Genomic DNA, 20,456 nt, shown 5'->3' on the forward strand with positions numbered 1-20,456 from the left:
TGGAGAGACAGGGAGGGAGAGAGAGAGAGAGAGACAGAGAGAGACAGAGAGAGAGAGAGACAGAGAGAGAGACAGAGAAAGAGAGAGACAGAGAGAAAGGAAGGGAGATGGAGAGACAGGGAGGGAGAGACAGAGAGAGAGACAGAGAGACAGAGAAAGAGAGAGAGACAGAGAAAGAGAGAGACAGAGAGAAAGGAAGGGAGATGGAGAGACAGGGAGGGAGAGAGAGAGAGAGACAGAGAGAGAGAGACAGAGAGAGAGAGACAGAGAGAGAGACAGAGAGAGAGAGAAAGAGAGAGAGACAGAGAAAGAGAGAGACAGAGAGAAAGGAAGGGAGATGGAGAGACAGGGAGGGAGAGACAGAGAGAGAGAGACAGAGAGAGAGAGAGACAGAGAGACAGAGAAAGAGAGAGAGACAGAGAAAGAGAGAGACAGAGAGAAAGGAAGGGAGATGGAGAGACAGGGAGGGAGAGAGAGAGAGAGAGACAGAGAGAGAGAGAGACAGACAGACAGAGACAGACAGAGACAGACAGACAGACAGACAGAGACAGAGAGACAGACAGAAAGAGAGAAAGAGAGAGAGAGACAGAAAGAGAGGGGGGGGGGGGCAGGGGACAGTCAATTTGGTATAGTGGATAGAAAACCTGTCTTAGAGTCAAGTAGATTTGGGTTCCAGGTCTGCCTTTGAGATATACTGAATGTGTTACTCTGGGTAAGTCATTTAACCTCCAAGTGCCTCGGGCAGCTCCCTAAGAGGAAAATTCAAAACCAGATGCTGATCTGTAGTCAGTGCCTTCCCTGGAATTTTCCCGTATCAAAGATCTGGACCAGAAAATCAAATTTTCACTTTGAGTGTACAAGTAAGTGTAAATTTTTGTACTTAGTAGCCAGACTAAACTATTCAGCATAATTTATTCACACCACACTGTGTAAACATATATGTAGACATGTTCTTCTACATTTCTGGTTCATGGAAAGCACATTATAGAATTTAAAGCACTGCAGAAATGTCAGCTAAAAATATTTGGATGAAGAAAACAGTGGGATGAGGAGAGAAACAGCGGGAAGACGTGGCTTTGGCATGTAACAATTCACAGAAGTGCCGAAGCTTATTATGAAGTGAAACTCATTCTGGGCCGCAGGGTCTGTCCACTGCATCACAGATGTAGAGCAAGAAGAGATCTTTGAGGTTTTTTACCCGGTCTTTTCACTTTACAGAGGAGGAAACTGAGTCCCAGAAAGGAACGACTGTAGTGGCACTGGAGGAAATTCAAACTCAGGTCTTTCCTTAGTCTTTCCCAAGTGCCATGAGAAAAGTCCTGACATAAATCACTTCTTTCTGGCCTCAGTATTGAGTCTTTTCCCCCTTCTTCCAACCAGAAGAGGCACAGGGAGGTAGAAACCACAAAAGTAACAACAGTCAACAAAAAAAGAGGGCAAGAATCAGCTCAGTCAGGGAAGATGGGAAAGGGTTCTTCCAGGGATTTATTTGGATGCTCACTCTCTTAGAGTCAATTCTCATCAAGAAGCTTAATTCATACTTAACCCCCATTGTCCTGCCCTTACCACTCTTACCATCAATAAACAGTTTTGATTCCAAGATGGAAGGTAAGGGTTAAAAAAAAAAAAGCTTAATTCAGACTTTTCTACAAAAGCAGAGAAAAAAGTGAAAAAATAAATAAAAGTAGAAATTTATGATCAGGGTTTTTGAAATTAATCGCCCACAATAACCATTACAAAAGACGGTATCTTTCCTTAGACCCTTTGCTACTTGTCATCTGTATGGTGTAACTGGCTACATCAAATCATTTAACCCTTCTGATACAGCAATATATCATTTCCATCATATGGGCCCCGAGGAAGGCCACCAAGATGCGGGATGGTATGGAAGAACTCGGTCGAGAATCCCATGGGATGAGGATGCCCGTGATACTGGTGGAAGAACGAGCCACGCTGATGCGTCCTGAAGGAGCATCTCAATGGCACCAGAGTGCCCCAATATAGACAAAGAGACGGAACCCAGGAATATAGAGAATTCCCTCATGAGGAAATGCCTTCCACTTGTGTAAGTCAGCACCTCTTGAATTTCTAATCTTTGAGAGTAACCAGGATCACTAAGAGAGGAAGAGCTTCCTCGGGAAGGGCTTGGTTTAGGGTGAAGGGCATTGACATGATGGTAACATCAAGAGAAAAGGCATAAAAAAATTTAAAGTACAAAATGTAAAGGGTTGGATCTGTCTTCAGACATCAATGAACAAAGCGGCAGATCCTGCAGGAGGATCTTTTTGCAAAAGTCCTCGCTTCTAACCCAGATTATGAAAATTTCTGATGGAAGGCGCCGAGTGGATCTCAGGTTCTCTACTCAAGACTGTTCTTCTCAAGTCCTCAGAGCTATCAAGCTGGAAAGGACCTCAGGGATGATAAAGTCCAACTTAGGGGAAACTGAGGCCAGGGGGTGGAGACTGCCTTATCTATGTTGAAATAGTGAGTTAGAAGGCTAAAAGTCTGGCCCCTGACTCCCAGAGCCCAAGGGTGTCTCCCTTTACTTCTTGGGTGCTAAATAAAAGCCAAGGCAAAGTCCCTTCTCTATTCAAAATTCTTCATCAGCTCCCCATTGCCTTCCACCCAGAGGTTTGAGGGAAAGAAGGTCTTCCTTTAAAATCGCCTTTCTTTGAATCCCTCGTGTTAACGCGGTTCCAGGGATGCCGATAAATAGATTTCTAAATAAACGCCTGTTTATGACTTCATCAGAACCCTCCCAAGGCTGGATGACCCCATTTGGAGATACTGCGGGGGACTCTTAGTCAGAGGTTGGATCAGATGTCCGCTGAGGTCCCTTCCAGCTTGGAGAACTGGAGGGTCTCCTTGGGGAGACCAAATGACCGGGAAGTTCAGCATTCCGCTGAGGTCTGGAGTTTGGGACGTTTCTGGACTTGAGGGGCACAGCTGGGGGGTTCAGAGTGTTGCCCCAGGCTAAACTTACCATTTTCTGGCTGGTCCTTAATGTCGGCTTCACTTGGCTGGCTGGGACTTTCGGATTGACTCGAGTCTGAAAAACATAAAAAGACAGCCAAAAATTACAGGGTCTGCTGTGGAAAGTGGCTCAGAGGCGCCAGACTTCCTCAAAAAAGGTTGAGACTACACACGAGGAATGGGAAGCAAGAGTGGGACATGATAACCAAAAAACAAAAAAGACCCGGTGCCTTCGGAGGGAAAAGGGAATCAGAATCAAAATCGGGAGCTTTGGACAGCCTTTCCTCTCCGTGGCCTTGAGGGGTCCAGGAAGGGGTCCTCGCAGGACTCTGAAGGGTCCCATCCTTTATGGAGAGAGCCCTTTCCCAACTGCCTTCAGTCAGTATTTACACGCGGGAGTCTGGGGAAGACTTCATCCTTCGTGACACCCATCTGAGGTTTGATTCACAGCATAATAAAATGTCAAAACATATTTTGAAGCTGGTATATAAAAGCAATCAAACAACAGTAACAAGTTCTGCTGGTTGTTTTGGGGTTGTTGTTTTTTATCTCTACTGTAAGGCTCTACAAATTCAGACTAACACTCTGTGGAGTGCATCCCCTTGGGTGGACGCTGCCTTGAAACAATGGGCTAACCTTTCCGGGGAAGCATTTTATAGGCTACATTTCTCTTAAAGCAAAGTTGGCAAAGTGTGTGAGGGGAGTGGCGAGGGGTACGCAGAGGGAAACCTCAAACCTTTTGGCCCCAACTGGACATTTTGCACCTCATCAGACCTGAATTTATTCTTCCTTTAAGAAACTACCAACAAAAATGGCTGGGTTTCCATAAACAAACGGACTGCCATAACGTGAAAGAAAAGGACTTCTTGGGTCTGAGGCACCTCATTGGTAATTGAAGGGGGTTGAACCAAATAAACTTTAAGGTCTCTTTTCACTAAAAATCTACGAGCCTATGAATCTCCTCCACCCGGGATTGCGATGGCGAATCTAGCTCCAGATCTGTGTTTTTCGATGTTACAAAGAAGAGTTTAATTGGAAAACAATCATGAAAACTTAAAAAAAATAAAATAGAGCTTTTAAAATTCAACATTTCTGTAGCTCTGAAGCTTATCCTGGGACATAGGTGGGATCAAATGAGATAATATTTGTTAAGTACTTAATGTAGCACCTCCTGTACAACAGGCACTATATAAACTTTAGTTATTCCTATTCATCCAAAACAGAAAATCGCGTGATACTACTAACCACATTTCTGACGGTTCTAAAGTTCTGAAGCATTCCTATGAGATTAGGTTTTTTTGGGGAAGGGAGATATCAGACTAAAGGCAGAGGATCTGATTCAAGCATTTACTGAGAAATGGAGAAATTCACCAAAGTATCCCCAAAGGCCGATATCTGGGGATGAGCTTGAGCTCAACTTAACCTTGATTTCTCGACGTTTAGAATGTGCCTGTCCGAAATCTGACCACATTTCAGCAAGAAGTCAATGCAAGATCAAAAGGTCGTGACACTTCTCTGTGATTAAATGGAAAATCTTACATCTATTGCAGGAGAATTATTACACCTTCCTTCTTTTTCTTGGCGGTATTAATAACCCAGAAAGAATCAGCACTACCGGTGACCTTGGGTCAAGCAATGCTAATTTATAGCTCCTTCCTTTTAAGCAAATGAGGATTTTAATTATAGGAAAGTACTCTAAAGAAAATGCCTATTTTAAATATTAAAATTTAAAAAATATAACTCGGTGACTATATAGATTGGCTCCCTAGCAAATGCTTGTAAAGAATGATTCGGTATCCATTAAAAGGTCCAAGGAACAGGAGGAGATAAAATCGAAATGGGGATTTAAGTCTGGCAAAGTCATATTTTTAATCATCTGGCAACAGTTTCTACAACACAAATAAAAATAAAAGCTCTAAATGTAAAAAAAAAAACCTTTAAAAAGAATTCCTTACAATTACTTATAGAAAAGAACAGAAAGACTTCACCAAAACTTAGAGGAGTGATACCCAAAGCTTTTCTAAAGGAATCATTTAAAATGCCAAAGACAGAAATTTACATGATCTTAGTAGATGTCTGGGGAAGTGAAAATCGTTGTGCTTAGAGTGAATTTTGTGTTTTTGTCCTGGTAAGTGATAAATCAATCTTCTCAAAATAATAATTTAACGCACTTCGGTGGGTATACAAAACATTCTTTACTTCTTAGAATTCCTGTCTTTAGAGAGGATTAAATTGTTGGCACCTGTAATCAAGCTAAAAGCAAAAGATAATGTAATTCTTTTTTTATTCCAGAAAGAGAACATTGCTCTCCAAGATCTCTCTCCCACCCCACCAAAACCTATATCATGCCACCAAAGGTGAACATCATGCTTAATCCATTGGACTATTTTCTTTAGAAATCTGACTCTTCCAGCTATGATAACTCCAGGATCCAGTATAGAAGTGGAGCCGTATTCTAGCTTCTAAGCGTGGTATCTTTGTCTTTTGCCAGTTCTCCACAAATAGACTATTTTAGGAAAATAAAATTTCTTGTCCTGCTAGGTTTATTGTATATGTATGGATTTTCGGAGGACTCCGTCCACCAAAATTAAAACAAACAAAAAACCAGAGATGTGAGTGAGGCTAAACACACACACACACACACACACACACACACACACACACACACACACACACACACACACACGGTTCTGAATCTGAAAGTGGTGGGCTTTGATCTTTTGCATTTAACCTTTAAGTTTGCTTTTCTTTTCTACCTTGGCAGAAATGGAACAGGGATGTGTGACAGACAAGGAACAGCAGTAAAAGGCAGCTAGAGAATATTTAGGGAATGAGTTTTTAAAAACCTCCCAAACTCTTCCACTAAACTGCAAGGACGTGCACAAAAACTGGAATGCAAAGTGACCTGACCGAGCCTTCTTATGAACGGCTCAGCACCAAACACTGGAGAAGCCATGTTCATACTTCTCAAGCTGTATTTAAAAGCTGTGGATACAGTTGTCTGGGAGGGGCCTGCCCATTCGAGTGGCCTGGTCATCCCTGGTCACTTTCGTTATCATAGGAATTAAGTGGCTTGAAGAATTTGGCTGCTACTCTCCCCCTCACTCATTTTCTTGGCATATCTTTCTGACTCAAAAAGACCTTTCAGCCCTCTGCCCTTGGGTGTTACCGATAGAGATTGCCTCCGATATTAGGAGAGGTCACTAATGCCTGGGAGTACGGAGCTGAACAGGTGACCGGCCAGTGATATAAATTAATTTCTATCCATACATAATTTATATAAATGAAAGATCTCCTTCTTAAGTGTTTGCATTCAATCAATAATATCACTCTTGGTGTAGTGAAGGTTAACAATTCATTTGTTCCTTTGTTCTCTGGAGTTGATAGAGCCTTTTCGTAACTGAAAAGTCCATTTCTGAATCGACTACTCTTTTGGGGGGGGTTTAATTCCTCATTTTGCCAGCAGAATTTGACCGCTGAGAAGAACAAAAACAAAAAGTCAAAAGTGAACTGCAATGGGGCGTCCCTCTAGAATCCAGAGGCTGGCAGCAGCAACGCGCTGCCCTTCTGCCTTTGGTTGAAAGCCAAAGATTTTGTGTATTAAGATGAAGCGAATGTTATTAAGGAATATATTGAAATGATTTCAGATGGAGTTGGCAATATTATTGTGAGGCAGTGCATTAGAGTTATCCATTCTTCTTTCTCATCTGGGGATCTTCTTTTTGTTTAAGGAAGCTGAGACTTCAACATAACCTTGAAAAGTAATGTTTCTTTTGGTTTTTAAAAAATGTATGAGCAGAAATTTAAACCTAAAATAGACAAGGTTAGCATATAGGAGGCTGGGATCAGACCGCTTAATTGAACTAGCGTCCATCTATCTCTGCACTTTTATGGCGCCTACGGCTACGTTGCCGGAGTGCTCAGACAAAGATATTTCACTATCGACAAAATCACTGGGGGAAGGAATAAAAGAAATACTAATGCGTTGAGTAGCAGCCTTTGCTTCCATAAGCTGGTTCTTTGTGTGAGCATCTAAAAAACTCCTTTCTTAATTCCTGACTCATACCTAGGACCACGGATTTCCCCTACGCTCAGGTCCGCCTTCTCTAAACCAGGCTTCCCCTACAAGGTGGCCAGGCGTAGTCCTTAACTTCATGGAAATCGCTTAAGTAGGGTAAGATGGCAAGGACTGGTCTATCCAAACTGGAAAGGTTCATGACAAATTTTAGGAGCAAACCTAGCAAATATGCCTTTCACCCATTGGCTGAAGTAGGGTAAGATGGCAAGGACTGGTCTATCCAAACTGGAAAGGTTCATGACAAATTTTAGGAGCAAACCTAGCAAATATGCCTTTCACCCGTTGGCCCAACATTCTGAGATGGATGAAGTTATGGCCCCAGAATACAATGCTTGAGCTACTCCCAGAGGGAGAAGGAGCCCTGAAAAGATGGATTTCTGCTGCGGACCTTCACCGAAGTTGTATCTCAAGACCTTGGTGTGGCAGGACAGAGACCTGGTCTGCTCAGAGGTTGCATCCCTCAGGGGGAAGCTCTGGTAGCTCCTACCAAGATAGAAAGTCTTCAAACCTGAATCAAGTCTAGAGAAGTTCAGAGGACGCCACAAGAGAAGGCTGCCCACTTGATGATGGTGATGATGGTGGAAAAGAAGACAATAATTTTGTACATGGTCATGGAATTTGATAAAGGCAAGCATGAAAGTTATGGTGGGAAAATCATTATATTTAAGAGTCAGAACACCAACTCCTCAAATCCTGCTCCTGCCACGCGGCATCACCTCGTCCTTGGGAAAGTCCCTTAACTCTCTCTTGGCCTCAGTTTCCTTCCCTAGAAAATGAAGAATCTGGACTCCATATTCCTTGAGCACCCCCTTCCGGCTGGTAATCCTCTGACTCTAAAATCATACTTGAGATACTGGATGAGGTCTGTGTTGGCGGACCAATGAAATCATGAATATTCTTAGACTATTCTAGAACATTCAAAACATTGCAAGTATCTGCCCCAAGAACACGGGCACATATTTTGTGTAAATGGTCATCAGGGATCGGTGCTTGTATGCTATCAGAGGGACGAAGTGGATTTGAAGGCTAATCCACTCAGGAGCGGAAATGAAAATGGGGAGAAAAACCATGCAGCAGCTAGTCAATATTATTGATCTGTACCTTGAAGGGACCTCTGGGGAGGAGCTACTAGGATGCAGAGAGGAGCCTGGTGTCGACACGTCAGGGGAGGGACAGCTCTTTACATGGTAGCCATGGACTATGTGAAAGAAGGAATGACAGACTAGAAGGCAAAAAAACCTGGATCTGTTGTTGACTGTGTGTAAGCTGGAGCAAAACTTCAGGATTTCTAAGCCTCAGTTTCCTCATCTGCAAAATGGAGGCGCGAAGATTGGTGGTAGAGAAGTCATACTAGCCATTCTATCTAACTCACAACAATACAGTGAGGATCTTCGGTACAGTATATATACCCCTAGATTTCATATGTATAGGAAATAGGAAATATATTCCTTAGGTATATAAAATATATTCCCCATGTAATATATGTATTTATATGTACATATATTTATATGTAATATATGTATGTATATCATATATAAAATAATTTATAAATAAATGTATGATATAATGAAGTGGACCCCTCTGAAAGTCTTCCAGTAAGGCAGAGGCAAAAGTCACACGAGATTGGGGAAGCCATCACAAGTTTATAATTCGTACTGTTGGAGGGAATGATCGCATCAACATAATCTCAGCTATATCAAAGTATCAGAGAATGGAAATATATTGAATAATAAAAAAAAAGTTAACTCCCCAAACCCCACCAAACCTGGTATTTCATTTGTACAAGGAGGTCCTGGTGCAGAAGAAATTCCCTTTATATATCACAATCAGCTTCTCTTACAGTGCAGTGCAATTTACAGTCTGAGGGAGCTGTGTGGGGCATGAAGGGTTATGTGACTTACCCAGGGTCATGCTGCTAGCATATGTGAGGAGAAAAAAATATGAAAGCAGAATTTCCTGTTTCTGAAACCATCTCTTCAATCATTGGTCATCTAGGGTCTCATCAATATTGGTAATATAATGATCCTGGATTCTATAGGATGCCACACACACCCATTAACAGGCTTTTAGGTTTGGGAATTAGGAAGAGATTTGGAATTAAGGGCAAGAGTCACCCTCTTCTACCCACAAACTGTCCCCTCTACGAAAATGAACAAACAAATAAACAAAGATTGCACTGATTTTATGCCATTATCGGGTGAGGCACAAGGGCAGACAGGGAGGAAATGAACCATGAAAATGGGGATCTTCCTTCCACTCCTGACACCTAAAGGTTTCAGGTGCTCCATCACCAGCCTGAGTCTCAGCTTCCCCATCCCATGATGCTTGTAACACCGGGGATACACATGCTATTCTCACAAGCAGCACTCATGAGTATTATTGCCATCCTCATCTCGCAGATGAAGGAACTGGAGCTCAGAGAGCTGCCCTTTTTTTCCTATGAATACACACACTCTGAATGTTACAAGAATAATTTCTTAAGAGTCATCATATAGTCAAAGATTTTCCAAGCAGTATTATTTGTCACTAATTAAGGAAAAAACAAACAACTAAATTGTACAACAGGTAGATGGCAGAATAAATTATGGTATGTTTAATGGGATATCATCATGTAATTAATGTAAATAAGAAGGAGGAATACAAAGAAATTTGGAACTGATATGCACTACTGCAAGGAAAAGAAAAAAAAAACAGAATCAGAAGGATGTAGTCCCTATGAACTATGACCACAGAGGAAGAGAAGGAAAGGAGAAAAAATGCTAATTTTTAACAGAAGGACCACACAAATAAACAGTACTATAATATTTTCAGTGTGAAAATTAATGAGATTAAATGGCTAGTTATTTTTAAAATCTTATTTGTTTATGCTGATGTCCAAAATTGTTTTTAATAAAAGTTCTTTTTTTTTACTTGTATACCATGATGAAGCTAGTATATGTGGATAGTGTAGGTTTCTGCCTCCAAGGCTAATGCTTTTTCCATCATTTAAAATGTTGTTTTGCATTTAAAAGTAATACGAATCTAAAAGTGGAGAAACTATGGAGCATCTAAGTGGTAGAGATATGGTAGAGATAAAAGAAAAATGGGGTCTATGAGGATTCATCAGAGATATTGGGTTATATACCTTGAAAAAGGGCAAACTATGCAATGGCAAGGAAAGCCAAAGGGAAGATGTTTGAATCTTGGCTCTGTAATTTATCAGATGTGCGATCTTGGACCAGTTACTGCTCTTTGTGGGCCTCAATTTCCTCATCTGTAAGGTGAAAGGATCTGACTCCAATATCTTATTTTGGCTTCAACTGTATTACTGGAAAAACTTTTTTCGAACATTATAAGCTATTCTATGGGATTACTCTACAAGGCAGTATATCTCCATGTAGGTAGGGTTGGTTATTAAATACTAAAGAGCTGAAAAAGGCTAGGGGTGGGGGGTTATAAAGCCTCTCTCCTTTGGATCTTCAAAAACAACATATGTACCTATTTTTCCTGTGTGCCTTGAGTAGGGAGCTGCCATTTAGGCAGAGTGGGGTCACATATTATCTTAAGGTCGGTGCCAGGTCCGCCATTTTAGAATATGAAAAGCCATGATGTTAGATGAGGGTTTTGAAGTTCGAGACTGATCTGTGGTGAGCATCCCTGTTGTATGATCTTGTTACCGCAGTACAGAAATTCAAAAATCTCATAAAAAATTATTAGAATGTTCCCATTATGCCAAATAGCCAAATCAGTAAATATTTGCAGAAAAAAATTTACCAGAATACTCCATGAAATTCAGGACTCATTCCCATTTTTGATGACTTAAATCATTTTAAATATTGTAAAAGACTTTAATCTTTTTTTTAAGTTCCAAAAGTTTATCTGTCTGTGTGCATCAGTCATAGGCAAAGTCCAAACTTAGAACAGTATAAGCATTAACCAGCCAATTTCCATATTAGCCAGACAGTTCTGATGAAGAAAGAACAGAATGCAACATGATCACTAAGTCGGCAACATTAAAAACCAGCAATTATTAGCGCTCGGAGTGGACGGGTAATATCTTTCTAAATCCAGTAAGAGAGCAGAACCCTTTGTTTATTCTTGAAAAGACTTAGCTTTAACCATTGGGATTTAACCATGATCAGATGAGGTCACGTACGTAAAGCACCTTAAAAGCACAGCATATACCAAATATTTCATCTACGATTATTAGTAGTAACCATAATATATTTGCTATAGGGATGCCTCACTGTAAACAAACAATTCTATAAGAAACCTAATTTACAAATGCTCTTAAATGAGAAGGGGATCATTTTTTCCCAAAAAAGAATCCTTGGTTTAAGAAAAAGGGTTCATCTTGGAATTCCTGCCAGTTGGAACTTCTCTCACTGACATATTTCAAATAAAACTGGACGAATGCATTTTTTTTTGGAGGGAAAGGGCTCAGCCTACTGGGAATGACTACAAGTATACATTCCATTTATATACAAATATCTTAAAACCTTAGCAACAATTCTATCCCTAGATTCCGCCAAAGGAGAATTCCTGAGGAGATCCTGAGATGTCGAACATTGGGGGAATGGGTAGGCAAGAGTGGACGAATGAAGGGAAGACGGGAAAGGAGTTGTAGCTTGAAGGATGGAGCAGAACATCAGCGGCTGCCCACTCTCATCTGGATTCAGATGGGAAGAAGGGGCTATACCCATGTGGCTAGTGACTTGGAAGAGCTCCATCAGACCACCCAGAGAGTGGCCAGCTGCTGTTCAGGAGACACCCCTTCAACTCTCCTGTCTGACATTTTCAGGACAGCCTCCGAGTCGTTACACAGCTCCACTGACTGTTCTCTTGCTCAAAAACTTTTCCCCCCTTTTTGTGAAAATGCTTTTCTCAGAAAGGATTTGCAAAAATATTACACTTGTAGAAATTTGGCTAGGCGGGTTTTTTTTGGCATCCCCAGTTCAAGTCCCATCTGTTTAGTCAGGACTCTGTCTGATATAACTGTTTAGGTTGGAGAGTGAGTCAATAGTCTTCCCACCTAGTCATAAACGTGTTGGATTTGTTTGTTTTTATTTGTTTATTTTTCCCAGAACAAAGAGGTTGAGGAGGGAGCCACATTTTTTTTAGCAAGTTGTGCATAAAATAAAGCAGCTTCACTATTGTCCTGACATCCCCAGTGCCCTGGTTTTTGATGCATTAAAAATCACAACGCTCTTCTGAAACCTCCAAAAAGGGTCAGTCTCGGAACTTCAGTCTCACATGGCTGGGTCTCTCTGGGAGAAAAAACTTCAGTGAAGTTAAGAGCAAAGCCATTATGAAGGAGGGATGTTTGCTTTGGAAAGATGACTTGTCGCCATTTTCCTTTTATAAAACGAAGGTTTTCAACGAGGAAAAACAGCACAACTTTGATAAATGGGGAGAGTAACTGTAACTTTAAGATACTGTTGGCAAAGCTCATGCCCCTCCTCTGGGCAGAGAGGAAGGAGAAAGAAATATATATTGTCAGACACGGCTAGTGGGTTCGATTTTCTTTTCTTTTCTTTTCTCTTCTTTTCCTTTTTCTTTTCCTTTTCCTTTCCCTTTTCCTTTCCTTTCCTTTCCTTTCCTTTCCTTTCCTTTCCTTTCCTTTCCTTTCCTTTCCTTTCCTTTCCTTTCCTTTCCTTTCCTTTCCTTTCCTTTCCTTTCCTTTCCTTTCCTTTCCTTTCCTTTCCTTTCCTTTCCTTTCCTTTCCTTTCCTTTCCTTTCCTTTCCTTTCCTTTCCTTTCCTTTCCTCCCCACTGTACATTGTTAAAAGGGAGGCTGGAGTCATTGGGAAATGATATCAAGATTTTTAAGATGAGCATCAATAGAAAATTGCACATCTGTATACACACAGTGTGTTTGCCTGTGTGTGTGTGTAAAGTTTTTTAGGTTAAGCGTTCTGAACTGGAGGTCTCTAAACTTATTTGATGACAACTGTATTTCAACATAATTGGTTTCCTTGGTAATTCCATGTATTCAAAAATATTGTTCTGAGAGGGGATCCAGAGCACTAGCCAGACTTCCAAAGAAGCTCATGACACAAAAAAAGGTAAAGTTCAAAATAATACATATATGTTTTTTTTTCTTTTTTGACATGAGTCTATGATTGAAATAGACTAAAACATTTAGTTTGAGGGAGGAAAGGGATTGTTTATCCCCTTTTTTTTTTGTTTGGTTGTTTTTAATAATTGAGACTGGGATACTATGGGAAAGCTGAATCGAGTCGAAAAAGCCTCTGCTCAATCCAGCTATGGCATCTAGGCAGGTCTGTTTGTGGGAATCAGCCTGCAGATTGCACATTACTTAATACTTCAGGAACCTCTTATTCCTTTTTCCCCCACAAAATTAAATGCAAAACTTGGGCTCTGATAAGAAAGGCATCTTAGTATAGTGATGACATGTAGTTCTCTATATTTTCATAATATGAAAAAGTTCATATCTCTTTGGGGCTTTCAGGTTTCTAAAAACAGTCCATTAATGAGTCAATAAGCAATTCCTACTGAAAGAGGTAGGGAAGACTGATCGATTCCCATACAATTTTTTTCACATGTCTACAAGTCTAAATTTTTTCTTAAATAAAAAGCAAATGCTCACATTAAGGATAACTGGGCCTGCAAGTGAAGGGTGGACTTTCCCAGTAGCCACACTTGTCTTTTATACTCAGTACTGGTTTCTATAATTCTGCTCATCCAGACCCATTTTCTTTTTCTCTTTTTTTAAACCAGCCCCTGCCTCTGGTCAACATACACACAAATAAAGATTATGGTATAAAATCTCAGCAATGTAGGTCTGTTTTTTTTTTTTTTTGGAGGGGGGGGTATTGGTTTTTTTAAAATTTGTTTTGTTTCCTTTTTAGAAGAAGGTTCTTAATTCTCCAATACTGGGAAAGAGATTATCACTGATAATGGAAATGGAAATCACAGCGCCCTGTTGTTTATTCCAGACAGACACTTGTGTGTTAAGTCTGTTTATCAGGCAACACTTTGTCTAAGCCAGGAAGTAGTCATCCTTTGTAACAAGATGTATGCAAATGAATTTCCCATCGGCCTCTGCAACAGAACTGTGGCACACAAAAAAAATCCTTGTTACTTGACCAGTAAGAAGCTACCTCAAAAGTAGCCTAGCCCGGCACGGCCAGCCAGGGCTATGCTGGTGCGTTTCAATGAGATCCAAACATGTGCTCACAGTCTGTTGCTTTTTTTTCCAAGCCGACTTTGTGCATTACATCTGCTTTTCAGGCAATACTTTGTCTAAGTCAGACAGGGCTTTAGAACCTGCATAGAACGAAGAGGCCCCTGGCATCGCCCAGCCGAGCCAGAACTCAAAGCCTCAGGGACTTTGGGGGATTCCCAGAAAAGGGCTTTGGGGCTGGGCTGTGCCCAAGGGGGCGGGAGGAGGGAGATCCCCAAACCGGGAGTAACTTTTAATAGCCCTCAAGGAGCGCAGGGACCGGGACAGCCTTCAGTGTCAGAGCGGTCAATTTCTGTTCCTTGGTCAATTTCTGCTCCTTGTCAGTTTCGGCCCTGCCATTCTAGCATCCTGGGGCGAGGCTGGGATTTCGGAGCCTCCGACGGCGGGATGCTTGGGCAAAGCGCTTTATCTTGGGGATTCCTACTTCCCAAATACAGGAAGACTGATCAGAGCAGCAATTATTGGAAACAGTGGAAGTTACCTCTGCTTAGCCGGCCAGTGTCGGAGGCCTCCTACCTTTATTCCCAGTTTGATAGTTTATTCTATTGTGTGTGATTAAAAAAACCAACCAAAAACAACTTATAATGGACTCCTTTCCTCCCGTAAACATGAATGCACTTAGCTACATTTTTTTCTTTCCTTTTTTTTTTTAAATTTCCAAAGGGCTCGAAAATCCTCCCCCAAGGAATCCTATTGGCTCAGCCCCGGTCTTCCTAGACAAAATAAACACTTTAGGACTTTCCTTGTTTGTATTCTCCTCAGTGGTGGTGTATGCATCAGCAGCTAAAAACAAAGAAACTTTTTAGCAGCTCAGACAAAATGCAGAAGCTTTCCCAAACAACTGAAGCAAAGGGGTTGGGGGGGGGGGGGGTGGAATGGGGAGGAGGCGACTGGGGGTGGGGAAGCATTCAGAAAGTCTGACAGTCCATTCAATATAGGGATGATGGCTAAAATGCATCCAGGGTCCCCTTGCTAATTAAATATGCATTGGCACAGTTCAGATCGATGCAAGCCACGGATCAGATAACACACCTGCAAAATCTTGAGGCCCAAGCTCCCAGGGAAAAAAAAAACAACAAGGAAAATGCGGCCTTGTCTCCTTATCTTTGTTTTCAAAGGCTCTCCATTTCTGCGCTTAGATATCTAATTTAATTCTCTCACCCCTCAGCAAACTGGATTAGGGAAGTCAATACGGCCTTTGTGCATCACAGGAACACACAGCTTTCCTTTGATTCAATTTAGCCGTGACCTTTCGACAAAGATAATGACGATGGGCTCCAAGAAAGGGGAAGGCCTTAAGGAAGAAGACCCCCAGAAAGAGGGCTCCCCAGGGGAACCACGGGAAGGTGGCCTGCTGGGAAAGGTGAATAGACGCAAAGGAAGCAGTGGGAAGGTGAAGAAAGGCATTTTACCAAATCATGTCTCATTCTCTGAAGAAAAAATCAGCTGGGGCAGCCTTTCTTTGGGAAAGGTGGGAGACTAAGGGGGTGCAATGGTGCATACTTCATCGGCACTGCCAGCAAGGTCTGGCTTTGCTTTACTGGCTTTCTTTGTTCTGAGGGAGGTGTTCTCTTGGAGGGGCTCTTACCTCAAATGGCTGCTATAAAAGCAAAAGCAGAAAAACTGAATGAACAAATGAGATGGACCAGTCCACTGAGGAAGAAATACCAACTCTAGAACCTCAAAGCACAGAGGAATGATGATCAAAGCTCTCTAGAACCTCAAATCATGGAGGATATGATGATCAAAGCTCTCTAGAACCTCAAATCATGGAGGAATGATGATCAAAGCTCTCTAGAACCTCAAAGCACAGAGGAATGATGATCAAAGCTCTCTAGAACCTCAAAGCACAGAGGAATGATGATCAAAGCTCTCTAGAACCTCAAAGCATGGAGGAATGATGATCAAAGTTCTAGAGAAAGGTGTAGGAGGGGCAAGCAGACTCTGAAGCTTCCCTAGAAGAAATTAGGAAGGAGAAATGGTTTCACTCATGACAACAAAGAAATCTGGGATCAAACAGGAAGTGAGAGGGAGACAAAATGATGGACAGGCCCTGTGGCAAGGACCCACGGAGTGGTCTTCCTCTGGGAAATGTGTGGAAGGACCCGGGAGAGGGTCACACTGGATGGGGAGGCCCATGCGGGATGCTGTCTGAATTCTTGTGGTTCCTGGAAGACTTCCACTAAACCACTAATAAGCAGTTCTTTGCCTGGGAATAGCCACAACAGTGAGATCACACACAGGTCCTTTGGAGAACCAGAATATGCCAAAGTAGAGAGGATTTGAGGCTCACGCCTTCATGGCAAAGATCAGGAGTGGCACGCCAGTTATTCGCCTGAAATGAGGGTCAGTAAAGGAACAGATGGAGCATCCGAAGTGCTCAGGACAGAGTGGGAAGGACAACCTTGAAGAGAAGTTGGGCCCTCTGCCTTGCCTCTCCCCTTCCCAATCTGTGTGTGTGTGTGTGTGTGTGTGTGTGTCTGTCTGTCTGTCTGTCTGTCTGTCTGTCTGTCTCTCTCTCTCTCTCTCTCTCTCTCTCTCACACACACACACACACACCCACACACACACACACACACAGAGCTTCAGGAATTTATCTCCAAGCAAAGGTTGGACTCCATCAAGTTCCTGCTCAAGACACTCCCATGGATCTCAAATTTAGACATGAAGGAGAACTTAGACGTCATCTAGTTCAACCTTCTCACTTCAGAGAAGAAAATGGAAGCTGTGACTAGGACAAGGTCATACAGAAATCAGAAAAGAGGGGTTTTGAATTCATATCTTCTAATCGAAGCCTATTTCTGCATCGGTCAGATGAACACATTGGTCTGGATGATCCCTAAAATCCCTCCCAGCTTTTAATCAATGATCTGCCTCACCTGATTTTGCCTGATATTATTCATCTTTCCTTCTCTTTTTTTACCAGAATTTCTTGGGGTAGGAAATGCCTAAATAGGGACAGTTTGGGAATTTGATCACTAGGAAGCTATTCCCTGCATGGAAACTCCCTTCCCTGACATAAACTGAAGACCTGAGTAATTCTCAGTCTAGAGAGCTGCCTGAGAGGCTGGAGAATGGAAGTGATTTGCTCAGACTCACAAAAAGCTGGGATGAAACTGAAGTCAGATAGAAAGCAAAGCTTTCCTGATGCCTACACTCAGTAAGTCCCATTTCATAGTAAACATTGTTGGCGTTCAGTTTTTCACTTATATCCAATTCTTTGTGACTCTATTTGGGGTTTTCTTGGTAAAAATATGAGGAGTTTGCCATTTCCTTCTCTGCATCATTTTATCGATGAGGAGACTTAAGGCAAATAGGGTTAAGTGACTTGTCCAGGATCATACAGCTAATAAGTATCTGAGGCTGGATTTGAACTTGTGAAGATCTCACTCCAGACCCCACACTCTATCCACTGCCACCTAGCTGCCCTTCCTGGCAAACAGGAAGAACAAATGAGAAATCTGGTGCCATCCTGCCCGATTTAAACCCTGCTTCCTAAATAGAGGGATGACAACTTATCATTATAGCAATGGTGCCTAATTAATTAGCAAATGCTTGTTTCTGCTCTTAGTCTATTTGGAATACAGTAACCCGAGTCTGGGACTCATGGTCAAGGGGGCAAAAAATGGGTTATTAATGATTTGAGGAAATTCCACTGGTAAGAGTCAGAGATCAGGTACAAGCAGTACCTCTCTTCGCATTTGTGTCAGGGGAAAGTCAAGTCAATAAGCCTTTATAAAGGGCCAGATGTAAAGAAAGGTAAAAAACAGTCCCTGCTCTCAAGGAGCTGACAGTCTAATGGCAGAGATTACCAGCAAACAAGGTCTAGACTGGCTCAATTGGGGCACTACCATCTTGGGCTGCCTCTCCTTTCACATAGAAACGATGTGAATGGCAGGAGGTGATATTGTTGACCAGGACGCAGAGGACTTAAATGCTAAAGTTAACCAGATCTTTAATCCCAAAGAAATGGCCCAAATGCACATTACCTAGGATAGCTTTCTATGTCCACAAATAACTGAAATGTGGCCGTTATTAGAATGACAGCGTTCACCCTACGCAGTTCTCCTTCATAATTCCGGCCTGCTTTTTACAGTAACAAATGAGATGGTCGAGCATGACTCACTCACAGAGTTGGCACGGGATGCTTTGTTCAGGTACGAATTGGGCTAGCTGATCCCTGAGAACCCTTTCCATTCTGGGAATCTAAGACTCAGGAACAAGTCACTTAACAAACCTTATTTTCTTCAGTTATAAAATGAGGGGGTTGGACAAAAATGACCGTCACGCTTTAAATTCTGTGACCCTTAAGTCACTTAACCATTTCGGACCTCAGTTTCCCTGGATGTAATATGAGAGAAATCATCTCTAAGATCCTTTCCGACTCTAAACCCTCTATTTATTAAAGCACTTGAAGCTTCAATTTCCTCATTTGTAAAATGAGGGAATTGGAGAAATTCCCATCCAAGATCTCTTCCATCTTTAAATTCTCAGATCCTAGGAACATCTTCACTGGGGCTCCAGAATTTATATGCGTCTCCGATAAAGTTCTCCTCTGAAAATAATAGCAGTACAAGGTTTCCTTTGGGGAAATTTAAAAAGTTTTGGTGAGATCAAAGTCCTTTAAAGACTTAAAAAACAGACTTTGCTGCCTTCATTATTTTTTTTATCATAGTACGCTTAGGTTGTAGAGGTCAACCTGCTAGTTTTTCTGTTCCCAGGGAGGGAGACCCATCTTCATCGACATGGTTGGGTGAGCTGTTTGGGTCCTGAGTGCAAGGTGTGCCATAATAAGAACAGTAGATGTGAGCCCTTCGGGCTGATTGTAAGTAAAAACTGCACCAAGTCAAGAGTTGGCCAGAACTTTCATTAGAGACTAATACCAATAACCCACAATGGGCACAATTGGTGATCCCTCTTTTTGGCAACTTTTCCAAACTCCCCCAAAGCAGGGAAATTTGAAGCCCTTCTTCTTTCAAGGAGTTTTCTGACTCATCCAGCAACACTGGGGTTCTTTGTTTCTTAGCACTGTACCATTAAATATCAAAGTGATATTCAATCAATATTGGTTCCTGCTTATAAAAATAAAATATGAACTGAAATAGCAAATGGGCATCAAAACCCAAACCCCTCTTGCGTGTCTGAAAGAATTTGCTTACAGTTTTCCCTTCATCAATCATTTTTTCTCTGAATAACAGGGTTTATAAATTCTGGAATATTGAGATACGAGAACATGGTAAAATTATAAGCCAGGAAAGCCATATGGTTTATCCAAAGCTGGCTACATATTTCTGGAAACAGAAATGAGCTGGTGTCATTAGAAGAAGCCCCAAATATCCAGACTCTGATTAATGTCTCCATTTTTTTTTTATAATTAGCCTCAGAGAAGGTATGATTCAAAAGATCGTAGATTTAAAGTAGACGAGACCTCTGATGCCATCTGGTTCTGCCTCCTCAATATAAAGAGGCAGCTAAGCTCCAGGATGACTAAATGATGGCTCCTTATTAGTTCTGGGTTCAATTTTGCCCCTGACACAGACTGATTCTGAGAAGTTAGGAGAGAAGTCACAACTTCTGGTAATCTGGGTAACTCTAAGACTCTAAATTATAGAGACCTGGTGCAACATTTCATACATATTGCTGCCTAGGAGCTGGGAGTCAGTTCCTGAATGACTTATTCCCATTTTTATTATAAATATGATTTATTCCCATTTTATATAGAGAGATGAGCAAACCGAGGCTCAACTCCATCACAGGATTCACGGCTCTAATGCGGAAAGGGTCAATCTTTCATTTTATACTTGTTAGGAAACTGAGGTTCTCTGGGATGGAGTGAGCTGTCCAGATCACGAAGCTATCAAGAGGCAGAGATGCCAAGTCTGGCCTTATGGGTCCAAAGTCAACATCCTTTCTCCCGTATCCCACTGCTTTTCCATAATCAGGTAGCTGCCTTGGAATCACACAGCTCCTAAGAGTTCAGAAGAGGAAAACAAACCCAGATCGTCCCAATTCGACATTTAGAGCTATTTCCAAAGGCACACAAACAATCCTTCCATATTTATGTTTATGTCACATGCAATTATTTAAATATGCCAAAATATTCCATTTACCAGAAACCTTCTGTTTGGGTTAACAATGCTTTCTCCTCGACATCTCCAATGCTAAGTGTTTTTAACTTAATTAGAGTGCAATATTTTAAAGCTCCTTTCCATGGTACTTA

The 20,456-nt window shown here is 41.7% G+C and overlaps 1 protein-coding gene across 7 annotated transcripts in view; it reads right to left on the reverse strand.

Annotated features, from left to right (window-relative positions):
* The window catches only part of NFIA (nuclear factor I A), a 499,453-nt gene that overhangs the window by 233,076 nt on the left and 245,921 nt on the right, over positions 1–20,456 (reverse strand). For all 7 annotated transcript variants that reach the window (XM_007480487.3, XM_056814129.1, XM_056814127.1 and 4 more), the window contains exon 3: positions 2,984–3,049. In XM_007480487.3, the coding sequence (XP_007480549.1) occupies positions 2,984–3,049 (66 nt within the window). The remainder of the gene's footprint in view (positions 1–2,983; positions 3,050–20,456) is intronic.

This window comes from Monodelphis domestica, chromosome 2, assembly GCF_027887165.1.
Source record: "Monodelphis domestica isolate mMonDom1 chromosome 2, mMonDom1.pri, whole genome shotgun sequence".
Lineage (NCBI taxonomy): Eukaryota > Metazoa > Chordata > Mammalia > Didelphimorphia > Didelphidae > Monodelphis > Monodelphis domestica.